Source organism: Hippocampus bargibanti, linkage group LG07 (assembly GCF_051943395.1).
Source record: "Hippocampus bargibanti isolate YZ-2025 linkage group LG07, ASM5194339v1, whole genome shotgun sequence".
NCBI classification, from domain to species: domain Eukaryota; kingdom Metazoa; phylum Chordata; class Actinopteri; order Syngnathiformes; family Syngnathidae; genus Hippocampus; species Hippocampus bargibanti.
In genome coordinates, this window is record NC_142740.1 from 10,425,139 (window position 1) to 10,445,197 (window position 20,059).

Here is a 20,059-nt window from a genome sequence, read left to right on the forward strand (position 1 = left end):
CGAAAACAAAAACATTGAGGAAGTCCCTGAGCACATCGTTGATCAGATTTTGGAATACGGCGGGAGCGTTCGTGAGTCCGAACGGCATCACCAGATATTCAAAATGTCCTAATGGTGTTTTAAATGCAGTTTTCCATTCGTCCCCCTCCCGGATGCGGACCAAGTGGTACGCACTGCGGAGGTCTAATTTAGAAAAAATGGTTGCGGACTGAAGGGGCGTGAAGGCTGAGTCCATGAGGGGGAGGGGGTATTTGTTACGGATGGTGATGTCGTTCAGACTCCGATAATCGACACATGGACGCAGGGTTCCGTCCTTCTTGTCAATAAAGAAGAACCCTGCGCCCAGCGGAGACCGAGACGGCCTAATGAGTCCCGCCGCGAGGGAGGAGTCTATGTAAGTGCTCAGGGCTTCCCGTTCCGGTTGTGAGATGTGGAAAAGTCTGGAGTCCGGTAATGGAGCCCCTGGCTGCAAGTCAATAGCACAGTCATACGGTCGGTGGGGCGGCAGGGATTGGGCGTTGTCCTTGCTGAACACCTCCCGCAGGTCGTGGTAGCAGTGTGGCACGCCCTTGAGGCAGATGGCCTCCGGCGGTCCACCGCGGGAGGCGTCTCGCCCTGCCGTAGCCGACCGTAGGCAGTTGGCGTAGCAGTAGGGGCTCCAGCCCTGAATGGTGGGGCCCTCCCAGGAGATTGACGGGTCGTGGGTATTGAGCCAGGGGAGACCCAATACCAACGGCGCATTCCGGGAGGGCATAACTAAAAATTGGCGGTGCTCGACGTGGTTCCCCGCCACCCGGAGTTTGAGCGGGGCCGTGAGGTGGGTGACTCGGGCCAACAGTCTGCCGTCCAGGTCGACCATCTCCTTAGGGGGGTGGAGATTGATCAGCTGGCAGCCCAACGAGTCCGCCAGCTGGGGGTCAATGATGCACCCGTCGGCCCCAGAGTCCACTAGGGCCCGCACGGTTTGGGAGTTGGACGGGCCGATTAATTCGCTGTCCAGCTCCAACCGCGTAACGGGGGTAGTGGATTTGACCTCCAGAGGTCGCTGTGGTCGCCGTCTTGCCGGGGACTTGCGTGGACCTGAGGTCTTCGCCTGGGGCCCTTGGGTGCGACGAGCCCCGGGGGTGGTGTGGTCGTTCCCCCCCCCTACGATCATGGGTTCGGGGGATTCCTCCAGGCGCCGCACACGCTCGCTGCCGGGTGTGGGAGATCTGGACCGGCTGCGTGGCTGTCTGGGCCGTCGGCCGCGCTGCTCCCTCTGTCGCTCCCGAAGGCGGTGATCCAGGCCGATGACGATGGCGACCAGGTCGTCGAAGGTGGTGCCCGCGTCGCGGGTAGCCAACTCGTCCTTGAGGTCGGTGTTCAATCCGCGACGAAACACCCCCCTCAACGCTCGGTCGCCGTAGCCGCTGCCAGCGGCCCGGATGCGGAAGTCGACGGAGTATTCCGCGGCTGAACGGGCCCCTTGGACGCAGTCCAGTAATCTCCCCTCCGCTTCGGACTCCGTCACCGGGTGATGGAAAACCCGGCGTAACTCGGCGACGAAGTCCGGATACGAGGTGCGCAGCTCCGGTCGGGATTCTCGGATGGCCAGCACCCACGTCTCGGCTTCTCCCGTGAGCAGGCTGGTGATGAAGGCTACCTTTGCCTCATCGCTAACGCAGGCGTATGGATGTTGCTCAAACACGAGCGTGCACTGCATTAAAAACTGAGCGCAACGCCCGGTCTCGCCTGCGTAGCGGGAGGGAAGGGGAAATTGAGGAGCGTGCCTACTCACGGGCGGGGAAGACTTGATCGTGAGAGCGGAAATGCGTGCCTCAGCCGCCTCGAAGCGTTGAGCCAGCCTGGTGGTAATTTGGCTGATTTCCGCGATGGCTCGGGCCAGCTGGCTTGAATGCTCCGCTTGCTCGGTGAGGGCGGCGAGATATCTGTCTTCGCCGGCGGGATCCATGGTTGGTCGGAGTATTATGTCACGTCACTTGAGGCTCGAGGGCTGGGCTCGAGTGACGAAAGGAAAGCGGGGGGTGTGGATCCGAAATACACGGCGAGACAGATACTCGTATACAAAAGTCTTTACTGAGGCACGCATAAAAAAGGACAGCAGGATGAGGTGAGTGAGGGAGATCGGTCTACTGAGCATATTTTACAAACATTCCACGGCATATAGCTGTTTTACTCGCGCTGAATATTCCGGAAGTATTGTTTTCGAGTTGATGACGATGCCTGACGTGACGTCACGTCTGGAACGCCCCTGACCGAGAAAGCGACACACAATGCATTTTGGGTGCTTTGTTTGGTCTGAAAACTTCATGTTGATCCGTGTTGATGACAAAATTAGAAGGAAAACACATAAATAACGTGATGGTGAATCGTGTGTTGCACTAAGACTACTATTTGATACTAGTTGACACAAATTCCCAGCAGACAAATCAGCCCACTTCCAACGGTGCTTGGGCGCCATCTTGTGCATTTTCTGGGACGCTACATTGGAGTCCTGACGGCTCGAATTGATACGGGAGGACTCCTTTAACCGATTGCAAACATTTATGCTTTCCTCTTCAGAACTATTTGAATCATGATCATAACTGGATAAGTAACAAGAAAGCATCTTCTCCGAATCTGAAGCCATTGTTTTGATTCTAGAGCAAGGCAAGACGTCCTGGCGTGACGTCATGAACAAGGGGGCGGGACCTTCTGAAGCTCGGCATCTCCGAGGTCGTTATGAAGTAGTTTTGGGACACTTTAACTCATTTTTATTGGTGTTTTGCAATTGACAAAAATTATTAGCCTGTGTGTTTTAGGTATTTTAGATGCTATAAATCGTTTTTCTGATGTCAGTTGGGAAACAAAAAAAATGATGTCGGTTGTCCTTTAAGAGAATATGGCGAGCTCTTGGAGGCTTTTATGAAAAATGTCATTTGCCTTTTTCTTTCACACATTGGTTGTGGGTAAATTTGTTTGCTTGTCTGGGCTGTCTCTGTGTTATTTTACTGAAGTAAATGTTTTGACCTGTCTTAGGTTACCTGTACATCGCCATAGAATATGCTCCCTATGGCAATCTTCTTGACTTCTTGAGAAAGAGTCGTGTTTTAGAGACTAACCCTGCCTTTGCCAAAGAGCATGGCACAGCCTCGACACTGACTTCCCAACAGCTACTGCAGTTTGCTGTTGATGTGGCGACTGGGATGCACTACCTCAGTGACAAGCAGGTAAGATTGGCTGTACCTGTATTTTTATAGATGGCAGATGTGTGCTTGGCTTAAAAACTGGCGAAGCTTAGTCGTTCATTGTGTTGGAGGACTTGGCAGACCACGCTGTGCCGTGCTCTTATGTGATGGCCATTTCTGTGGACCAAAGTCATTTTCTTTTACATGCACCTGAAATTTTGGTGACAGGAAATGGACAATCCAACCTAAAAGCTGTCACATTCTGAATGTGGCACTGGTGGTGGAATTCGATTTGGTGGAGTTGGTAGAAGCGCAAGCAGATTAGGCTCCTCGTTGGTATGTGTGGTGGATGTTGTCGTAGAACATTCATTAGTACAATCATTACCTGTTTTTATTTTTTATTAAAACACCTCTCCGAGGAAGACTTGCTATAAAATAACACATTTTAAAACATGTCTGTGTAAACTCTCAGACGTACAGGAGTGGTTCATCAATGAAAAGGTTTCTTCAGCCCCTTTCAAACCATCTATTTTCTTTCGCTAAGATTTTAGCTTCATTGTTGTCAAATGAGTGGTTGCTAGCTTTTAGGTGCATATGTACTGCAGATTGAGAATTTGTTTAGTGTCCCCAATGTATTGCTCTTTACAATCTTTTGAAAAAAGCAGTAAGGCAATTGTTATTTAACTACGAAACGGGAGCGCGCAGCCAGAGAATGCTTTGCGCTCAGCCGAGTCAGCGGACACGAACGAAAGTACGTTCGCCGCCGTCTCACTTCCGCTCCGCACTCTTAAAGTGCAGCCTTCTTAAACACGTGCTGTTGTTGCTGTGGCACATCCCGGCTGTCAAAATGACGGACGACCTTAAATTTTCCGTCAACTCTTAAAAAAATTCTGCAATGAAAAAAAAAAATAGTTGGTTAATGTACCCTCCACAGAAATGTAAAATACGTCAATGTTTATAGTCTTGTTTTACTTTGATTTGGTTAAAAAGGCTTTCATTTGTTATGATAAATCCTCCCAAGTCCTCACAAATGACGTGAAATTTCAGGTTTGCTTCGGGCTCAGGCCTGCAAATGAAGTTAATTGGTCGGGCTTTAATACCCGCGGGACATTTTGGGCCCAATCTTACCTCTTGTTCACACCCACATCGGCTTCCCTTCTAACTGCGCCATTCCACATAAATACCCAAAGCATGAACACTTCACCATGCGCATAGATAATACTTATTTTTCACTAGGTAAGCACGAGGCCAGTCAATAGGCTTCTGAGTGTGTGGAAGTTCATCACAACGAATGCATGAACTATTACAAAGTTATCAGGGTCATTTCAGAATAGGATATGTGTGCTTCTCATAAAAAAACACAAATGTTCAGATTAATTATGTACTCATAATCAATACATTCTGATGATAGTCTTCCCTGTAAAAAAAACTTCTCCCTTCTTCTCCTGTGCTTCGTCAAAATCAGTTCATTCACAGAGATTTGGCCGCCAGAAATGTTCTTGTAGGCGACAACCTTGTGGCAAAGATAGCAGACTTTGGTCTCTCCCGTGGTGAGGAGGTTTATGTTAAGAAGACTATGGTAAGTATTGCCTGAATTAAACTTGGCTTTTCAATTGATTAAGTTTTCTGAGTGAGATAATGGGTAGTTTTATCAGCAAGGCGTAGTCATGTGTCTGTAACACATGCAGAGATAATGGAGCTAGATCAACTTTAAAGGACTACCGACACCAGTTTTTGTTTCCTAACTGATATCAGAAAAACGTTTTATAGCATCTAAAATACCCAAAACACACAGGCTGATATTTATAGTCAAATGCAAAACACCAATAAAAATGGCTTAAAGTGTCCCAAAACTGCCATAAGATGAGCTAGAAACTGGGGAGATTCAGAAAGTCCTGCCCCCTTGTTCGTGACGTCACGCCAGGATACTCCTTCACAAACTGCCTAGCTCCAGAATCAAAACAATGGCTTCAGAGAGGTCAGAATCGGAGAAGATGCTTTCTTGTTACTCATCCAGTTATGAATATGATTCAAATACAGTAAAGTCTCGTTATATCGATATTCAAGGGAGTCTGAAAAAATATCGATATAACCGGGACTATCGATATATCCGACCCTGCTCGCATGTAATTTTCTCCGTGCGTGCATAGAAATAGTATCGATATAACCGGGACTATCGATATATCCGATATCGATATAACGAGACTTTACTGTAGTTCTGAAGAGAAAGCATAACTGTTTGCAATCGATTAGAGAAGTCCTTCCGTATCAATTTGAGCAGTCTGGACTCAAATGTAGCGTCCCAGAAAATGCACAGGATGGCGCACAAGCTCCGTTGCATATGGACTGATTTGTCTGCTGGGAATTTGTGTCAACTTAACACCTTCTTTATGCGTTTTACTGCAATTTGTCGTCTTGGTGCAACACACAACGATTCACCATTGCGTTATTGATGTAGTTTTCCTTCTAATTTCGCGATCAACACCGTGTTTTCAGACAAAAAAAAGTGCCCAAAATGCATTGGGTGTTGCTTTGTCGGTCAGGGGCGCTCCAAATGTGACGTCACGTCAGGCATCGTCATCAATTCGAAAACAAGACTTCCTGAATATTCAGCGCGAGTCTTAAAACGTAAAATATAGCTATATGTGGTGGAGTCTTTGTAAAATGCACTCAGTAGAAGTCATTTGAAGTGATTTTACAAATTTGGGACGCAACTTGAAAAAAGCCTTTCCGGTTGTCCTTTAAAGTTATGAGAACATGTATATCGAGATTAGTGGCTATGTACTGGATTTTTGAAATGTTTTAGGTCATTATTCTAGCATTTATTAATCATCATCATGATATTGTGTTGCTCCCAGGGTAGGTTGCCTGTTCGCTGGATGGCCATTGAATCTCTGAACTACAGTGTGTATACAACCAAAAGTGACGTGTGAGTAACAAGAGCAGCTTCCAACAAGTAAAAAAAAAAAAACAAAACCAAAGAAAACATAGTAAGTGAGCAGTGTCAACCTGGGTAATTAATATTTTCTTCAGTGCCTTCATTGAAATGGAAATCATTGGCTGATCAAAGCAAAACAATTCCTGAAAATGTATATGGAGGCAAAAAAAGAAAAAAATCCCTCTTGTGAGCTTTTAACAGAAAACGTCTGTCAACAACTGAACGACAAATCATCCCCCTGCCACTGCAGAGATGATAGTGCTGTGTGTGGCGTTTGATAAGAACAACACGGAAGTCTTGGGTACAACTTAGAAGATGTTGGGATGTCAACTTGAAACTATTTATATGCACTTATACAAACAAGTGAAACGATTGGAGAAGGGAAGTCACAGGGATTTGTAAACTGCAGTATTTGAATGTACAAACCATAGGAAAAAAAACCTAACACAAATATCTATATGAAGGTGTAATAAGGTACTGTAGACACCATATAAAATATGATCACAATGCTAATCCAAACAAATTTTGCCCTGTGAAAGGAAGTGGAGTAATTTTCAGGTGTGTTCATGTTGCATTTTTCATGCAAGAATTTGTAACTATAAACAGCAGCACCTTTTTTTTCTATCTTCACTGTGTTTCGATCTTTGTTGTCAGGTGGTCTTTTGGGATTCTCCTTTGGGAAATTGTAAGCCTTGGCAAGTATAAACACAGTCTCCTTTGAATCATCATAATATAATCAAAATAATAGTCTATTTAAACTTGTCATATTATCTATGGATTTGAAGCAATGTAATGATAGACATTCTGCATGTCTGTCAGGTGGTACGCCATACTGTGGTATGACATGTGCTGAGCTTTATGAAAAACTGCCACAAGGCTACAGGATGGAGAAGCCCAAGAATTGTGATGATGAAGTGTAAGTTGCATTTTTCCCCCTCTCATTGGTCTGTTAACCAGACCATATGAGTCAACTTGATCCGTCCCTCTCCAGGTATGAGCTGATGAAACAGTGCTGGAGGGATCGGCCATATGAAAGACCCCCTTTCGCTCAAGTCTCGGTGCAGCTCAACAGAATGCAAGAGGCCAGGAAGGTAAGGACAAAGCCCACTCTTATTTGTAGTTATTGTATTTGCAACACCTTTAAAGGACAACCGACACCTTCGAGTTGATGACGATTCCTGAAGTGACGTCACATGAGGAATGCCCCTGACCGACAAAGCAACACACAATGCATTTTGGCCATTTTTTTTTCGTCTGAAAACACTGTGTTGATCGCGAAATCAGAAGGAAAGCTACATAAATAACACGATGGTGAATCGTTGTGCACCAAGACTACCAATTGCGGTAAAGGTGTTAAGTTGACTCAAATTCCCAGCAGACAAATCAGCCCATTTCCAACGGAGCTTGTGCGCCATCTTGTGCATTTTGTGGGACGCTACATTGGAGTCCACTTGCACTATTTGAATCATATTCTAAACTGGATGAGTAACAAGAAAGCATCTTCTCCGAATCTGAACTCTCTGAAGCTATTGTTTTGATTCTGGAGCAAGGCAGTTCGTGTCCAATAGTGACGTCACCAACAAGGGGGCGGGACTTTCTGAATCTGCCCAGTTCCGAGTTCATTTTGTGGCAGTTTTGGGACACTTTAAGTCATTTTTATTGGTGTTTTGTATTTGACTAAAAATATTAGCCTGCTTGTTTTGGGTATTTTAGATCTATAAAACGTTTTTCTGATGTCAGTTAGGAAACAAAAAAAAATGCGTCGTTGTCCTTTAAACCAGATAAAGGCTGTTATTAATGCTATAAAATGAAACAAAAAAATAGGAGCTACCACTGAGTTGTCTATCATATACAGGTAACATCCGACTTATGACCGGGTTCCGCTCCGACCAAACGGTCGTAAGTCAAAATGGTCGTAAGTCAAAATCCATTCAAAATATTGAATAGAGACAAATGATCTGCCGCGGGGGTGGGTCGGCGTGGGTCTGGGTCACCGGTGTTCTACCGGTTGCCCTCTCCCCGACCTTACCCCGTTGTCCGCGCCGACACGCAGCCCGACCCCGCGGCCATCTGCAACGCTGACGCGCCCGACCCGCTATCTCGACCCGAAGCAGAACGAACTGTCTCAAAGAGGCAACAGTGGTGGCGACGGCCGTGGGCCCGACATGGCGTTCTCGTCTCGGCGATCCCGCGCGCCTGAGCGCCGACGCCCGACCCGCCTCGGCTCTAGTCCTGGCCGGGCTGTTGCAGGTGTCAGTGAGCTCTCCATCCTCCGGTGCCATCAAGCGGTTGATTCCTGTGCGAGATTGAGATGCTGGCTGACTGGCCAAAATTGGCATACGCGTTGCCGGGCTGCTTGTGTTGCGGTGCTAAGGGTTGAATTAAAAGTAAAAATATAGGGTCCGGCAGTCGTGATCGTAAGTACGGGTGGTTGTAAGTCGCCGGTCATAAGTCGGATGATATCGGTACAAGTTTTGATAAAACATTTCCTTTCTCCAGGCCTATGTGAACATGGCACTTTTTGAGAATTTCACATACGCTGGAATCGACGCTACTGCGGAGGAAGCCTGACTACCAGCCCCCTCAGGCCCTGACATGCCACATCACCTCAAGAAGAAGCCCAAGAGATTACCACGTTACTGTCACCTTCCCGCAGAACACCGCAGAGAGAGAAGGACCAGGCGTTCTTTCAAAACCACCCAGTTATAGGTGGAGGACTGTGAAAGGACACAGTGGGAAGATACCTGAGTCATTATCAGGTGTGGAGTGTGGACTCAGATGGAGACAGTCACTTTCAGAAGAGTCAACTCATTGGGCTTCTTGTTGCTATAGATGGTACTCTTTTGACCGGATGTCAAAAGGTTCATGGAGATATGTGGCTTGCTGTTCGACCACAGGGTCTGTGGGGTACTCTTCCTGGACATTATTTGCTCTCCATTCTCCCAAAACAATGGACATGGAGTGAAGCCTAATCATTGAAATTCTCAGACTGTTGGAAACACATACAATGCAGCACTTAATACCAGCCTGTTTAAATCCAGTCTGTGGATTATTACCACCATATGAACTACTGTACAGTCAGATGTATAGCCTGTGTGTGTGTGTGTGTGTGTGTGTGTGTGTGTGTGTGTGTGTGTGTGTGTGTGTGTGTGTGTGTGTGTGTGTGTGTGTGTGTGTGTGCGTGCGTGTGTGCGTGTGCGTGTGTGAGTTTGTGTGTGTGTATACAGAGAAATAGAGAGTCAACGTTTTGTTATCAAAGCCTCCAATAGCATGAATGTAATTCTTCTTTTCCTTTTGGCTTTTCCCTTCAAGGGGTCGCCACAGCAAATCAGTGTCCTCCATCTTGAGAGGTTTGATCCGCATGTTTGTTTTGGCCAAGCTTTTATGTCGGATGCCCTTCCTGACACAACCCTCTGTATTTCATCTCATCTCATCTCATTTTCCGTACCGCTTATTCCTCATTAGGGTCGCGGGGGTTGCTGGAGCCTATCCTAGCTGTCTTCGGGCACGAGGCGGGGGACACCCTGAATTGGTTGCCAGCCAATCACAGGGCACACAAAGGCATACAACAGTCACTCTCACACTCACACCTAGGGACAATTTGGAGTGGTCAATCTGCCTGCCATGCATGTTTTTGGAGTGTGGGAGGAAACCGGAGGACCCGGAGAAAACCCACGCGGGTCCGGGGAGAACATGCAAACTCCACACAGGGAGGCCAGACCGGGACGCGAACCGGCGACCTCTGCACTGTGAAGCCGGTGTGCTAACCACTCGACTACCGGGCCGCCCCCCCTCTGTATTTATCCGATGTAATTAATCAACACAAATGCACTAATGGTTGTTTGAATATTTAGAGTTACAACAATGTGGGTATTTTTAAACATTTTGTTTCCTGTTTGTTCCTGTTTGTTTTAAATCTAATGGTTACCTACAAACTGCATTACTGGTCACTTTTTGGGATACACTGCATACTATCAAGAATACTTTTTTTGTTTTTTGAGTGTGTGTGCGTGCGTGCGTGCGTGTGCGTGCGTGTGTGTGCGTGTGTGTGCGTGTGCGTATGTCTGTGTGTGTGTTTGTCATTTTCTTTGTTCAATGCAACATAGCTTTTTTTCTATTACAATGGAAGGGCTTTGTTTTCCCTGTTTGTTTTTTTTACATTGTATATACAACAGTTAAATTCAGTAGTATATGCATTTAGCTGTTAGTCCACTAATAGGTCAAATGGCTTATGATAAAGGTTTCTACTTTCTACTTCAATCATTTGTTTGACTAAAATGACATCACAGTTATGGAGATAAAAATAAATAAATTGTCTGATTTGGTCATGGGTAACGCTTTTTTTTTTTTTTTACTCCTCTCGATGGTATTGTTAGTTTAAAGAAAGGATTATGTAATGACAATCCAGGACGGTGTTGAACAGAGTGCCATCTCGATGAGTAATAATAAGAAAAAGAAGGAGAAGAAGAAGAACTACTTCATGAATCCCCATGAAGCTTCATTTTCCAATCATGAATAATGGATAACTGATACATAACTGTACAGTACATATGAATGTACCGGTACAGATAACTGATACATAACTGTACAGTACATATAAATGTACCGGTACAGTTTTTTTTTTTTATATATATAAATGAATGATTGAATCTTTTACTTGCATGTCTGCCTTCAGTATCAGATTGTTCTTCAAAGTGTGACCTAAAATGTTCAATTTAACTTGTACATCAAGTGTACTCTCTTGTAATGCCTGCCATTTAACCATGTGTGCGAGAATGTCTTTGGGTGAGAATGTACAGTACAAAATGTGTTTAATTCACGCTCACTGAATAAATCTTTTGATATGTAAACGATAACTCCTCTTACTTGTTTTATTAAGCTTTTGCTACTGTCATTTATTGTCTTTGCATAATTTACCAGAACAAAACACAAAACGGTTTGTTGAAACCAATGTGTTATTGTTATTTAACCTGAAATATGCAAGTTTTAATGCGTCAGATTTTAAAATACAGTACAGCATGAACAGTATTGCTGTTCCGATAACTTTAACAGCTATGTCAGTTCAGGAATCAGGCTTTAACTTATTGTGGTGGAGGGGTTTGTGTGTCCCAATGATTCTAGGAGTTAAGCTGTTTGGGGCTTTATGCCCCTGGTTGCAGATTGACTGTTAAAGTTATTTTGAAGACGGACTTTGCAAGAAAAGATGGATATCTCTATTAGCTATATGGCTGTCTAGCTAGCTAGCTATCTACTACTTGCTATCTATTTGCTATGTATTGGCTATCTGGCTAACTGGCTGGCTATCTCGCTAGCTAGCTATATAGCTATCTAGCTGGATAGCTATCTACCCTGCTATCAATTAGCTATCTACTAGCTAGCTAGTTCTCTTGTATCTTTTAGAGTGACATCCGGATTGCGTGAACGCTGGCGCGTGTGGCTCACTCACAAGAAACTGATACTGTGACTGTAAAGTGACATTGAGAATTTTGAAAGGCACTTATAAATGAAATGTATTGTTATTACTATTATTATCAAGAAAGGCCGGGCAATAAAAAAAGTCACAGCTGTGTATTGATTCAGACGTAGCACTGGTGAAGGCCTAGCTAAAAAATGCACGGCTCACCTCTGGTTGACGGGTCCTGACTGTCGTTTGTGCATATGCATCCAAAAGCAGCTCAGCATACCTTTTTTGAAGTCCTAACATCTGGTGTGTCAAACCCATTCTCATCGTGGGCCACATTTGAGTTACCATTTCCCTTCGAGGGCCATTACAACTGAAATCATGTCATGAAGTCAATAATATTTTTTTGAATATTGAACATTTTTATGACCGTTGAAGTCACTGTGAGTCACTGTGTCAGATTTGTTTTGCTTTCGTTGGCCACATAAAATGATATGGTGGGCCAGACCTGGCCTTGACTTTCACACCTGTGGCTGAGAGGATATGCTGGACACTCCCTTGTTCTGCTGAGGGACTTCAATGCTCACGTGGACAATGATGCTGATCAGAACTCAAGTGGGCTTTTGTTTTTTGACTTCTGCGCTTGTCACTGATTGTCCATAACAAACACCCCGTTCAAACATAAAGGTGTCTGTATGTGCACTTGGCACCAGGACACAGGGATCACACTCCTCAGCCTCCCTGGTAAGGTCTATTCTGGGGTGCTGGAGGGTCTGTAAGGAAGTTGAGCCTCAGATTGAGTAGAAGCAACAAGGCTTTAGTCTCAGCTGTGGAACAGGTGACCAGCTCTACACCCTTAGCAGGGTCCTTGAGAGTATGTGGGATATACTGTATGGACTGTATATGATGGGTTTATACTGTATATAATAATAATAATAATAATAATAATAATAATAATAATAATAATAATAATAATAATAATAATAATAATAATAATAATACATTTCATTTATAAGCGCCTTTCAAAATTCTGAGGGACACTACAGTCACAGGATGTTTTTTCTGTGGGTGAGACACACACAAACATTCACACACACACACGCGCACACACACACACACACACACACACACACACCACAGAAAGAAAATATACTGTCGATCGTTTTTTTTTCATTTTTTGAAAAACTATATTTAAAAAAAAAATGCTTTTTTTCAAAGCCACATTTTCCTTTATTCTTTTGCATCTGTGAATACTTGAAAAGTGACATGCAATCCCCATGTATCATTCCCAAACTCAAGTCGTTTTAATATTTATGGAATTATTTGCCACATTTTGTACTCACTATATGTAAGCCTCATTTTGTTGAGGGTCCAAACAGTTATCTCTGCGGCTGCCTGAAACTGATGTGTCATTGGGTTTCCTTTCTCCAAAAACAAACAACAATGTCGGAAGTGTCTGTCAAACATAACCTTCCTGATGACGTTGGCAAGGACTTTGTCAAAGACTACTACTCAACGATAAGAAGAAAAAAAGCATTTGTGAGCCAATCCCTGAAAGTACTAAAAAAAACTCAATACACACAGTGTCAATACAGGACAGTGTGTACAAAGACCCAGTCCAAATAGAATTAGATTTGATTTTAGCAAAGCAGGATATGTATTTCCATTGTGCAACAAGCAGTGATGGAAAACAACATAATGATTACAGTTCCTTAAAGGACAACCGACACCATTTTTTGTTTCCTAACTGACATCAGAAAAACGTTTTATAGCATCTAAAATACCCAAAACACACAGGCTGATATTTTTAGTGAAATGCAAAACCAATAAAACACCAATAAAAATGACGTAAAGTGTCCCAAAACTACTTCAAAATGACCTCGGAAATGCTGTGGTTCAGACATCACGCCAGGACGTCCTGCCTTGCTCTAGAATCAAAACAATGGCTTCATATTTGGAGAAGATGCTTTCTTGTGACTCATTCAATTATGAATATGATTCAAATAGTTCTGAAGAGGAAAGCATAAATGTTTGCAATCGATTAAAGAAGTCCTCCCGTATCAATTCGAGCCGTCAGGACTCCAATGTAACGTCCCAGTAAGGCTGATTTGTGTGCTGGGAATTTGTGTCAACTAGTATGAAATAGTAGTCTTAGATTTCACAGCAGCAAAGTGATGAAAGGAATGAAAGTAGAAAAACAAAATACATGAGCTGCTGGAAAGGCAACCACTCTCGCGGCGCCATCTTGAAGTCAAAAGAACAAAAAATAAATAAATAACAAATAATATGACAGCACAAACACAATATGACAACACAAAGACACAGAGAGACATTCATTCTTCAGGACTTGCTGTACCCTCTTTGTGATGACATGAAGCAGTTCTAGATGAAAGAGGAGAGGATCAAAGCGTCTTTCCACCAGTGGATCAGGGACATCATGGTGGAATGTGCACGTCAACTACAAGCTAAATGTTGAAAGCAAACACGCAGCTGTAGCATCCATTGACGAAGAGATTGTCTCACATCTCCTGTTCCACATAAATCGGCTTCAATTCCAAGCCGCAACAGTTCCACATACGCATCCGCGCTCTGCGCTGACGCTCCTTTCTTCTTATCCCGGGTTCCTCAAGCCATGCATCCATCCAGCCGCAGACTGTCCAAAAGCACTGACCTTTCCGCCAAACAAAGCGGGGCTGTGAAGATGCTGCCCATTACAGGCGCAAAAAAGCACAGGAGTTGGGGTTATCTTAAAAGAGGAGTTTGTTAGGAATGTCTTAGAAGTAAAAAGAGTATCAGATAGAATGATGAGTCTGAAGCTGGAAATTGAAGGTGTGATGTTCAATGTTGTTTGTGGGTATGCCCCACAAGTAAGGTGTGAGCTGGCGGAGAAGGAGAAATTTTGGTTGGACTTTGATGAAGTCATACAGAACATCCAGAGAAGTGAGAGGGTTGTAATTGGTGGAGACTTCAATGGACATGTTGGCTCAGGAAACAAAGATGATGAGGAGGTGATGGGTAGGTTTTGACTCCAGATGAGGAACGCTGAAGGACAGATGGTGGTTGACTTGGCTAAGAGAATGCAAATGGGTATTGTGAATACTTTCTTTCAGAAGAGACAGGAACATAGGGTGACCTATAAGAGTGGAGGCAGAAGTACACAGGTAGACTACATTTTGTGTCAATGGCGCCATCTAAAGGAAATCAGTGACTGCAAAGTAGTGGTTGGTGAGAGTGTAGCCAGACAGCATAGGTTGGTGGTGTGTAGGATGACGCTGGCAGTGAGGAAGATGAAGAAACCAAAGGCTGAAGTGAGGACAAAATGGTGGAAGTTGAAAAAGGAAGAGTGTTGCATGACATTTAGGAAGGAGGTAAGACAAGCACTGGGTGGGCAAGATGTCCTTCCAGATGACTGGCAAACTACAGCGAACATAATCAGAGACACAGGTCGGAAAGTACTTGATGTATGGAGTGGAAGAAAGGTAGATAAGGAGACTTGGTGGTGGAGTGGGGAGGTGCAAGAGTGTATACAGAGAAAGAGGTTAGCAGAGAAGAAGTGGGACACTGAGAGGACGGACGAGAGTAGACAGCAGTACAAGGAGATGCAGCGCACGGTTAAAGTAAAGGTGGCAAAGGCCCAACAAGAGGCCTATGATGACTTGTATGCTCGGCTGGACAGCAAGGAAGGTGAGACTGATCTTTACAGGCTGGCGAGACAGAGAGACAAAGATGGTAAGGACCTGCAGCAGGTTCGGGTGATTAAGGATAGAGATGGCAATGTATTAACAGGTGCCAGTAGTGTGATGGCAAGATGGAAAGAGTACTTTGAAGAATTGATGAATGAGGAAAATGAGAAGGAACAAAGAGTAGAAGACATGACTGTTGTGGACAAAGACGTAGCAAGCATTAGCAAGGATGAAGTGAGGAGGGCGCTGAAGAGGATGAAGGGGGGAAAGGCACTCGGGCCTGATGATTTACCAATCAAGGTATGGAAGTGTCTTGGAGAGGTGGCGGTGGTGTTCCTGACTGGGTTATTCAACAAGATCTTAGATGGTGAACAGATGCCTGAAGAATGGAGACGAAGTGTACTCGTGCCCATTTTTAAGAACAAAGGAGATGTGCAGAGTTGTACTAATTACAGAGGAATAAAGTTGATGAGCCATACAATGAAACTCTGGGAAAGAGTAGTTGAAGCTAGACTAAGAGCAAAAGTGAACATTTGTGAGCAGCAGTATGGCTTCATGCCAAAAAAGAGTACGACAGATGCAGTGTTTGCTTTAAGAATGATGATAGAGAAGTACAGAGAAGGTCAGAAGGAATTGCATTGTGTCTTTGTAGATCTGGAGAAAGCGTATGACCGGGTGCCCAGAGAAGAGCTGTGGCATTGCATGAGGAAGTCTGGAGTGACAGAAAAGTATGTCAGAGCAGTGCAAGACATGTATCATGACTGTAAAACAGTTGTGAGGTGCGCTGTCGGTGTGACTGAGGAATTCAAGGTGGAGGTGGCGTGATCTGTAGCGAGAACAGGGAACAGGTGGCGGAGAAAGTAGAGCTGTGGAGATATGCCCTGGAAAGGAGAGGAATGAAGATCAGTCGCAGCAAGACGAAATATATGTGTGTGAATGAGAGGGATCCAAGTGCAAGAGTGATGCTACAGGGAGAAGAGATAAAGAAGGTGGAGGATTTTAAGTACTTGGGGTCAACTGTCCAGAGCAATGGAGAGTGTGGAAAAGAGGTGAAGAAGCGTGTCCAGGCAGGCTGGAGCGGCTGGAGAAAAATGTCAGGTGTGATGTGTGATAGAAGGGTTTCAGCTAGGATGAAAGGAAAAGTGTATAAAACCGTGGTCAGACCAGCCATGATGTTTGGACTGGAGACGGTGCCACTGAAGAAAAGACAGGAAGCAGAGCTGGAGGTAGCAGAGCTGAAGATGTTGAGGTTTTCTTTGGGAGTGACCAGGTTGGATAGGATCAGGAATGAGTACATTAGAGGGACAACTCATATTAGAGGCTTTGGAGAGAAAGTCAGAGAGGCCAGACTGAGATGGTTTGGACATGTCCAGAGGGGAGAGAGTGACTATATCGGGAAAAGGATTCTGAGTCTTGACCTGCCAGGCAGGAGACCGAGAGGAAGACCGAAGAGGAGGTTTATGGATGTGGTCAAAGAGGACATGAAGGTAGCTGGTGTGAGACAAGAGGATGCACAAAACCGGCATAGATAGAGGACATTGATTCGCTGTGGCGACCCCTGAGGGGAAAAGCCGAAAAGAAAAGAACACATTTTGTTTCTGCTGACGGTTATTTTAATACAATTTGTCAAACAACCTCCTGCTCCCTCCTGCCTGCTTTTGGGATCCGCACCCGCCATCACCACCTCGCAAACCGTGACAGAATGAACCGACCAACCATCGATTCCCGCAGGTACAACAGACCCGTCTCATTTCCCCCCTGTGCCTGGCAATGCTACGTCCACGTTAGCCCACGCCTCGTCGAGTTTGAATTGCGTCAGTCGACGAGCCGTAATGTCCACGTCAACGTCCGTCAGACCTCCTTCCAGGTGGCCGTCCAGGGTGACACTGGGTGTCTGTCAGTGCACGCCCACGTCCAGCCACGCTGTCGTCGTGCATGACGAATTGAGTCGCATCCACGACGAGCCGTGCAACGTCCGCGTCAACGTCAGTCCGAGACCCCACTCACCGCTGGATCCCGGAGCGGCTCGGGACTGGTCTCGTTTCCCCGGTGCCGGGCAGTTCACGCCCACGTCGGCGTCCGGCCGAGACCTGGTCCCATACAGCCGTCCGGGGTGCCAGTCTGCGCCTGGCAGTTCGACGTCCGCATTGAGCCATGCGTCGTCGCGTGAACGTGCGAGAGGGATCGCACTCACGCCCATGACGATCCGTGCCACGTCTTCGTCCACCCCAGGTCGAGTCCCGTTCCCATCAGGCCGCCGCCCGTCATATGCTAGAGAGGCAGTGATTGTCGTCTCCACCATTGTTCCCTGGCGAGTGGACCTTTTGGGACACTGTTGGGACTTCTGGAAGCAGCCCCTTGAAGGGGGGGGTACTGTCATGATCTGGTTGGCGACCAGCGGGTGGCGCTGTCGGCCCCGCCTGCACCTGCACAGGTGCTGGTCGTCCCGATCAGTGGCGGACTGCCACGTTCGGATTGGCGACCAACGGGTAGCGACGTCAGCCCTGCCTGCAGCCTCGCAGGTGCTGGTCGTTTTAATCAGTGACACTTAAAAGGACTCACGGCACGACCATCCGGTGTCGGTTCATTGTATGTTGCATGCCTTGTGTATGCTGTGCATGTGTTTGTTTAACCTTGGCGGACTTTTACTTTTGGTCTTCTTTTGATACGTTTCATTTTTTCTGTTCGGATGATTTTGATGTTTTACATTTTGTTCCTGCTGACGGTTATTTTAATACAATTTGTCAAACAACCTCCTGCTCCCTCCTGCCTGATCCACACCCGCCATCACCACCTCGCAAACCGTGACAAAAACAAGACTTCCTGAATATTCAGCGCGAGTCTTAAAACGTAAAACGTAGCTATATGCGGCGGAATCTTGTTAAAATACGCTCAGTATAAGTCATTTGAAGCCATTTTACAAATTATGGACACAACTTGTCCGGAGACGTTGGTTGTCCTTTAAACAATCGCAAATGTTGCCTTTTTGCCATCATGTTGATTTGACATGCTGGCATTCTACTTTTATTGTTTACACACTGAAGAATACTGAATCATGCACTCCTCGACGCAAAATTAAAGGTAACCAGGCAGGTACTTAAACTGAACTAACACTAAACCATTATTGTATTTGGTTATAATGCTGAGTATACTGGGTGGTGTTTTCAAGGATCGCTCTGGCAGAACTATTCCGTCAATGAATCCGCCGTCATTAAAAATGTCAGTTTGTGAGGTGGTCTTATAAACTCATCTTCAGCTCAATTTTAAATCCAACCACATGCATTTTCATAATTAGAATCTGATCAGAATCAGAATAATCTTTGTTGCCAGGTATGTAGAACACACAATGAATTTGTTTCCGGTAGAACACCCTGCACTAGTCTTCTTCTTCTTTTCCTTTCGGCTTTTCCCTACAGGTGTCGCGACAGCGAATCAATGTCCTCCATCTAACCCGGTTTTCTGCATCCTCTTCTCTCACATCTCCTGTCCCACGTAAATGCGCTTCGATTCCAAGCCGCGACAGTTCCACATATACATCGGCACTCTGCACTGATGCTCCTTTCTTCTCATTGCAAGCTCCTGCCATGCACCCATCCAGCCGCAGACTGTCCAACAACACCGACCTTTCCGCTGAACAACGCGGGGCTATGAAAATGTTGCCCATGATAGGCGCAAAAAAAGCACAATCGCCCCAAGGCTGTCCAGCGATGACAGTCAAATGGCACCGACATTCCATTCATTTAAAAATTTGGACTGATCTAACATATTATTTGGCCCACGAAGGTAGACCAAGGATGTCAAGTTCCATGATGATTGCTTAAAGGACAACCGACACCATTTTTTTTGTTTCCTAACTGACACCAGAAAAACGTTTTACAGCATCAAAAATACCCCAAACTGATATTTTTAGTCAAAATGCAAAACACAAATAAATGACTTTAAGTGTCCCAAAACTGCCACAAAATGACCATGGAACTGGGGATTTTCAGAAAGTCCCGCCCCAGTTCCTGACATCACGCCAGGGCGTCTTGCCTTGCTCCAGTATCAAAACAATGGCCTCACGGAGTTCAGATTCGGAGAAGATGCTTTCTTGTTACTCATCCAGTTATGAATATGATTCAAATACAGTAAAGTCTCGTTATATCGATATCGGTTATATCGATAGTACTGCTTATTACGATACTATTTCTATGAACGCAAGGAGAAAATTTACATGCCGCAGGATCGGATATATCGATAGTCCGGTTATATCGATATTTTTTCCGACTCCTGAGAATATTGATATAACGAGACTTTACTGTAGTTCTGAAGAGGAAAGCATAAATGGTTGCAATCGATTAAAGAAGTCCTTCCGGATCAATTCGAGCCGTCTGGACTCCAATGTAGCGTCACACAAAATGCACAAGATGGCGCCCAAGCTCCATTGGAAATGGGCATGGAAATGGAATTTGTGTCAACTAGTATCAAATAGTAGTCTTTGTGCAACACATGATTCACCATCGCGTTATTTATGTTTTCTCCTTATAATTTCGCTACCAACACAGGTCAAGATGAAGTTTTCAAAGTCAAATTCAAAGTCAAAGTCAGCTTTATTGTCAAATATGCTAATATGCATGACATACAGCACATATGAAATTAATGTCCTCTCGGACCCAGCGTGCAAGGCACTTATATGGCTAAAAAAGACATACAATTGCCAACAGACAATACTTGTAATTTCTGACTGTAAAGTGAGGTAGTGTCGCATGTAAAGTGAGGTAGTGACATATGTAAAGTGAGGTAGTGACATATGTAAAGTGAGGTAGTGACATATGTAAACTGAGGTCGTGACATATATAAAGTGACATAATGTAGTAATGCAAAAACAAAC

General features: G+C 45.0%; 1 protein-coding gene across 3 annotated transcripts in view; it reads left to right on the forward strand.

Moving 5' to 3' along the window:
- Positions 1 to 10,955, forward strand: part of tie1 (tyrosine kinase with immunoglobulin-like and EGF-like domains 1) — a 42,674-nt gene extending 31,719 nt beyond the window's left edge. For all 3 annotated transcript variants that reach the window (XM_089000815.1, XM_089000814.1, XM_089000816.1), the window contains 7 exons: positions 3,019 to 3,209; positions 4,633 to 4,746; positions 6,026 to 6,096; positions 6,760 to 6,800; positions 6,925 to 7,021; positions 7,097 to 7,196; positions 8,605 to 10,955. In XM_089000815.1, the coding sequence (XP_088856941.1) occupies positions 3,019 to 3,209; positions 4,633 to 4,746; positions 6,026 to 6,096; positions 6,760 to 6,800; positions 6,925 to 7,021; positions 7,097 to 7,196; positions 8,605 to 8,676 (686 nt within the window). In that variant the 3' untranslated portion in view covers positions 8,677 to 10,955. The remainder of the gene's footprint in view (positions 1 to 3,018; positions 3,210 to 4,632; positions 4,747 to 6,025; positions 6,097 to 6,759; positions 6,801 to 6,924; positions 7,022 to 7,096; positions 7,197 to 8,604) is intronic.
- The last annotated feature ends 9,104 nt before the right edge of the window (positions 10,956 to 20,059 follow it).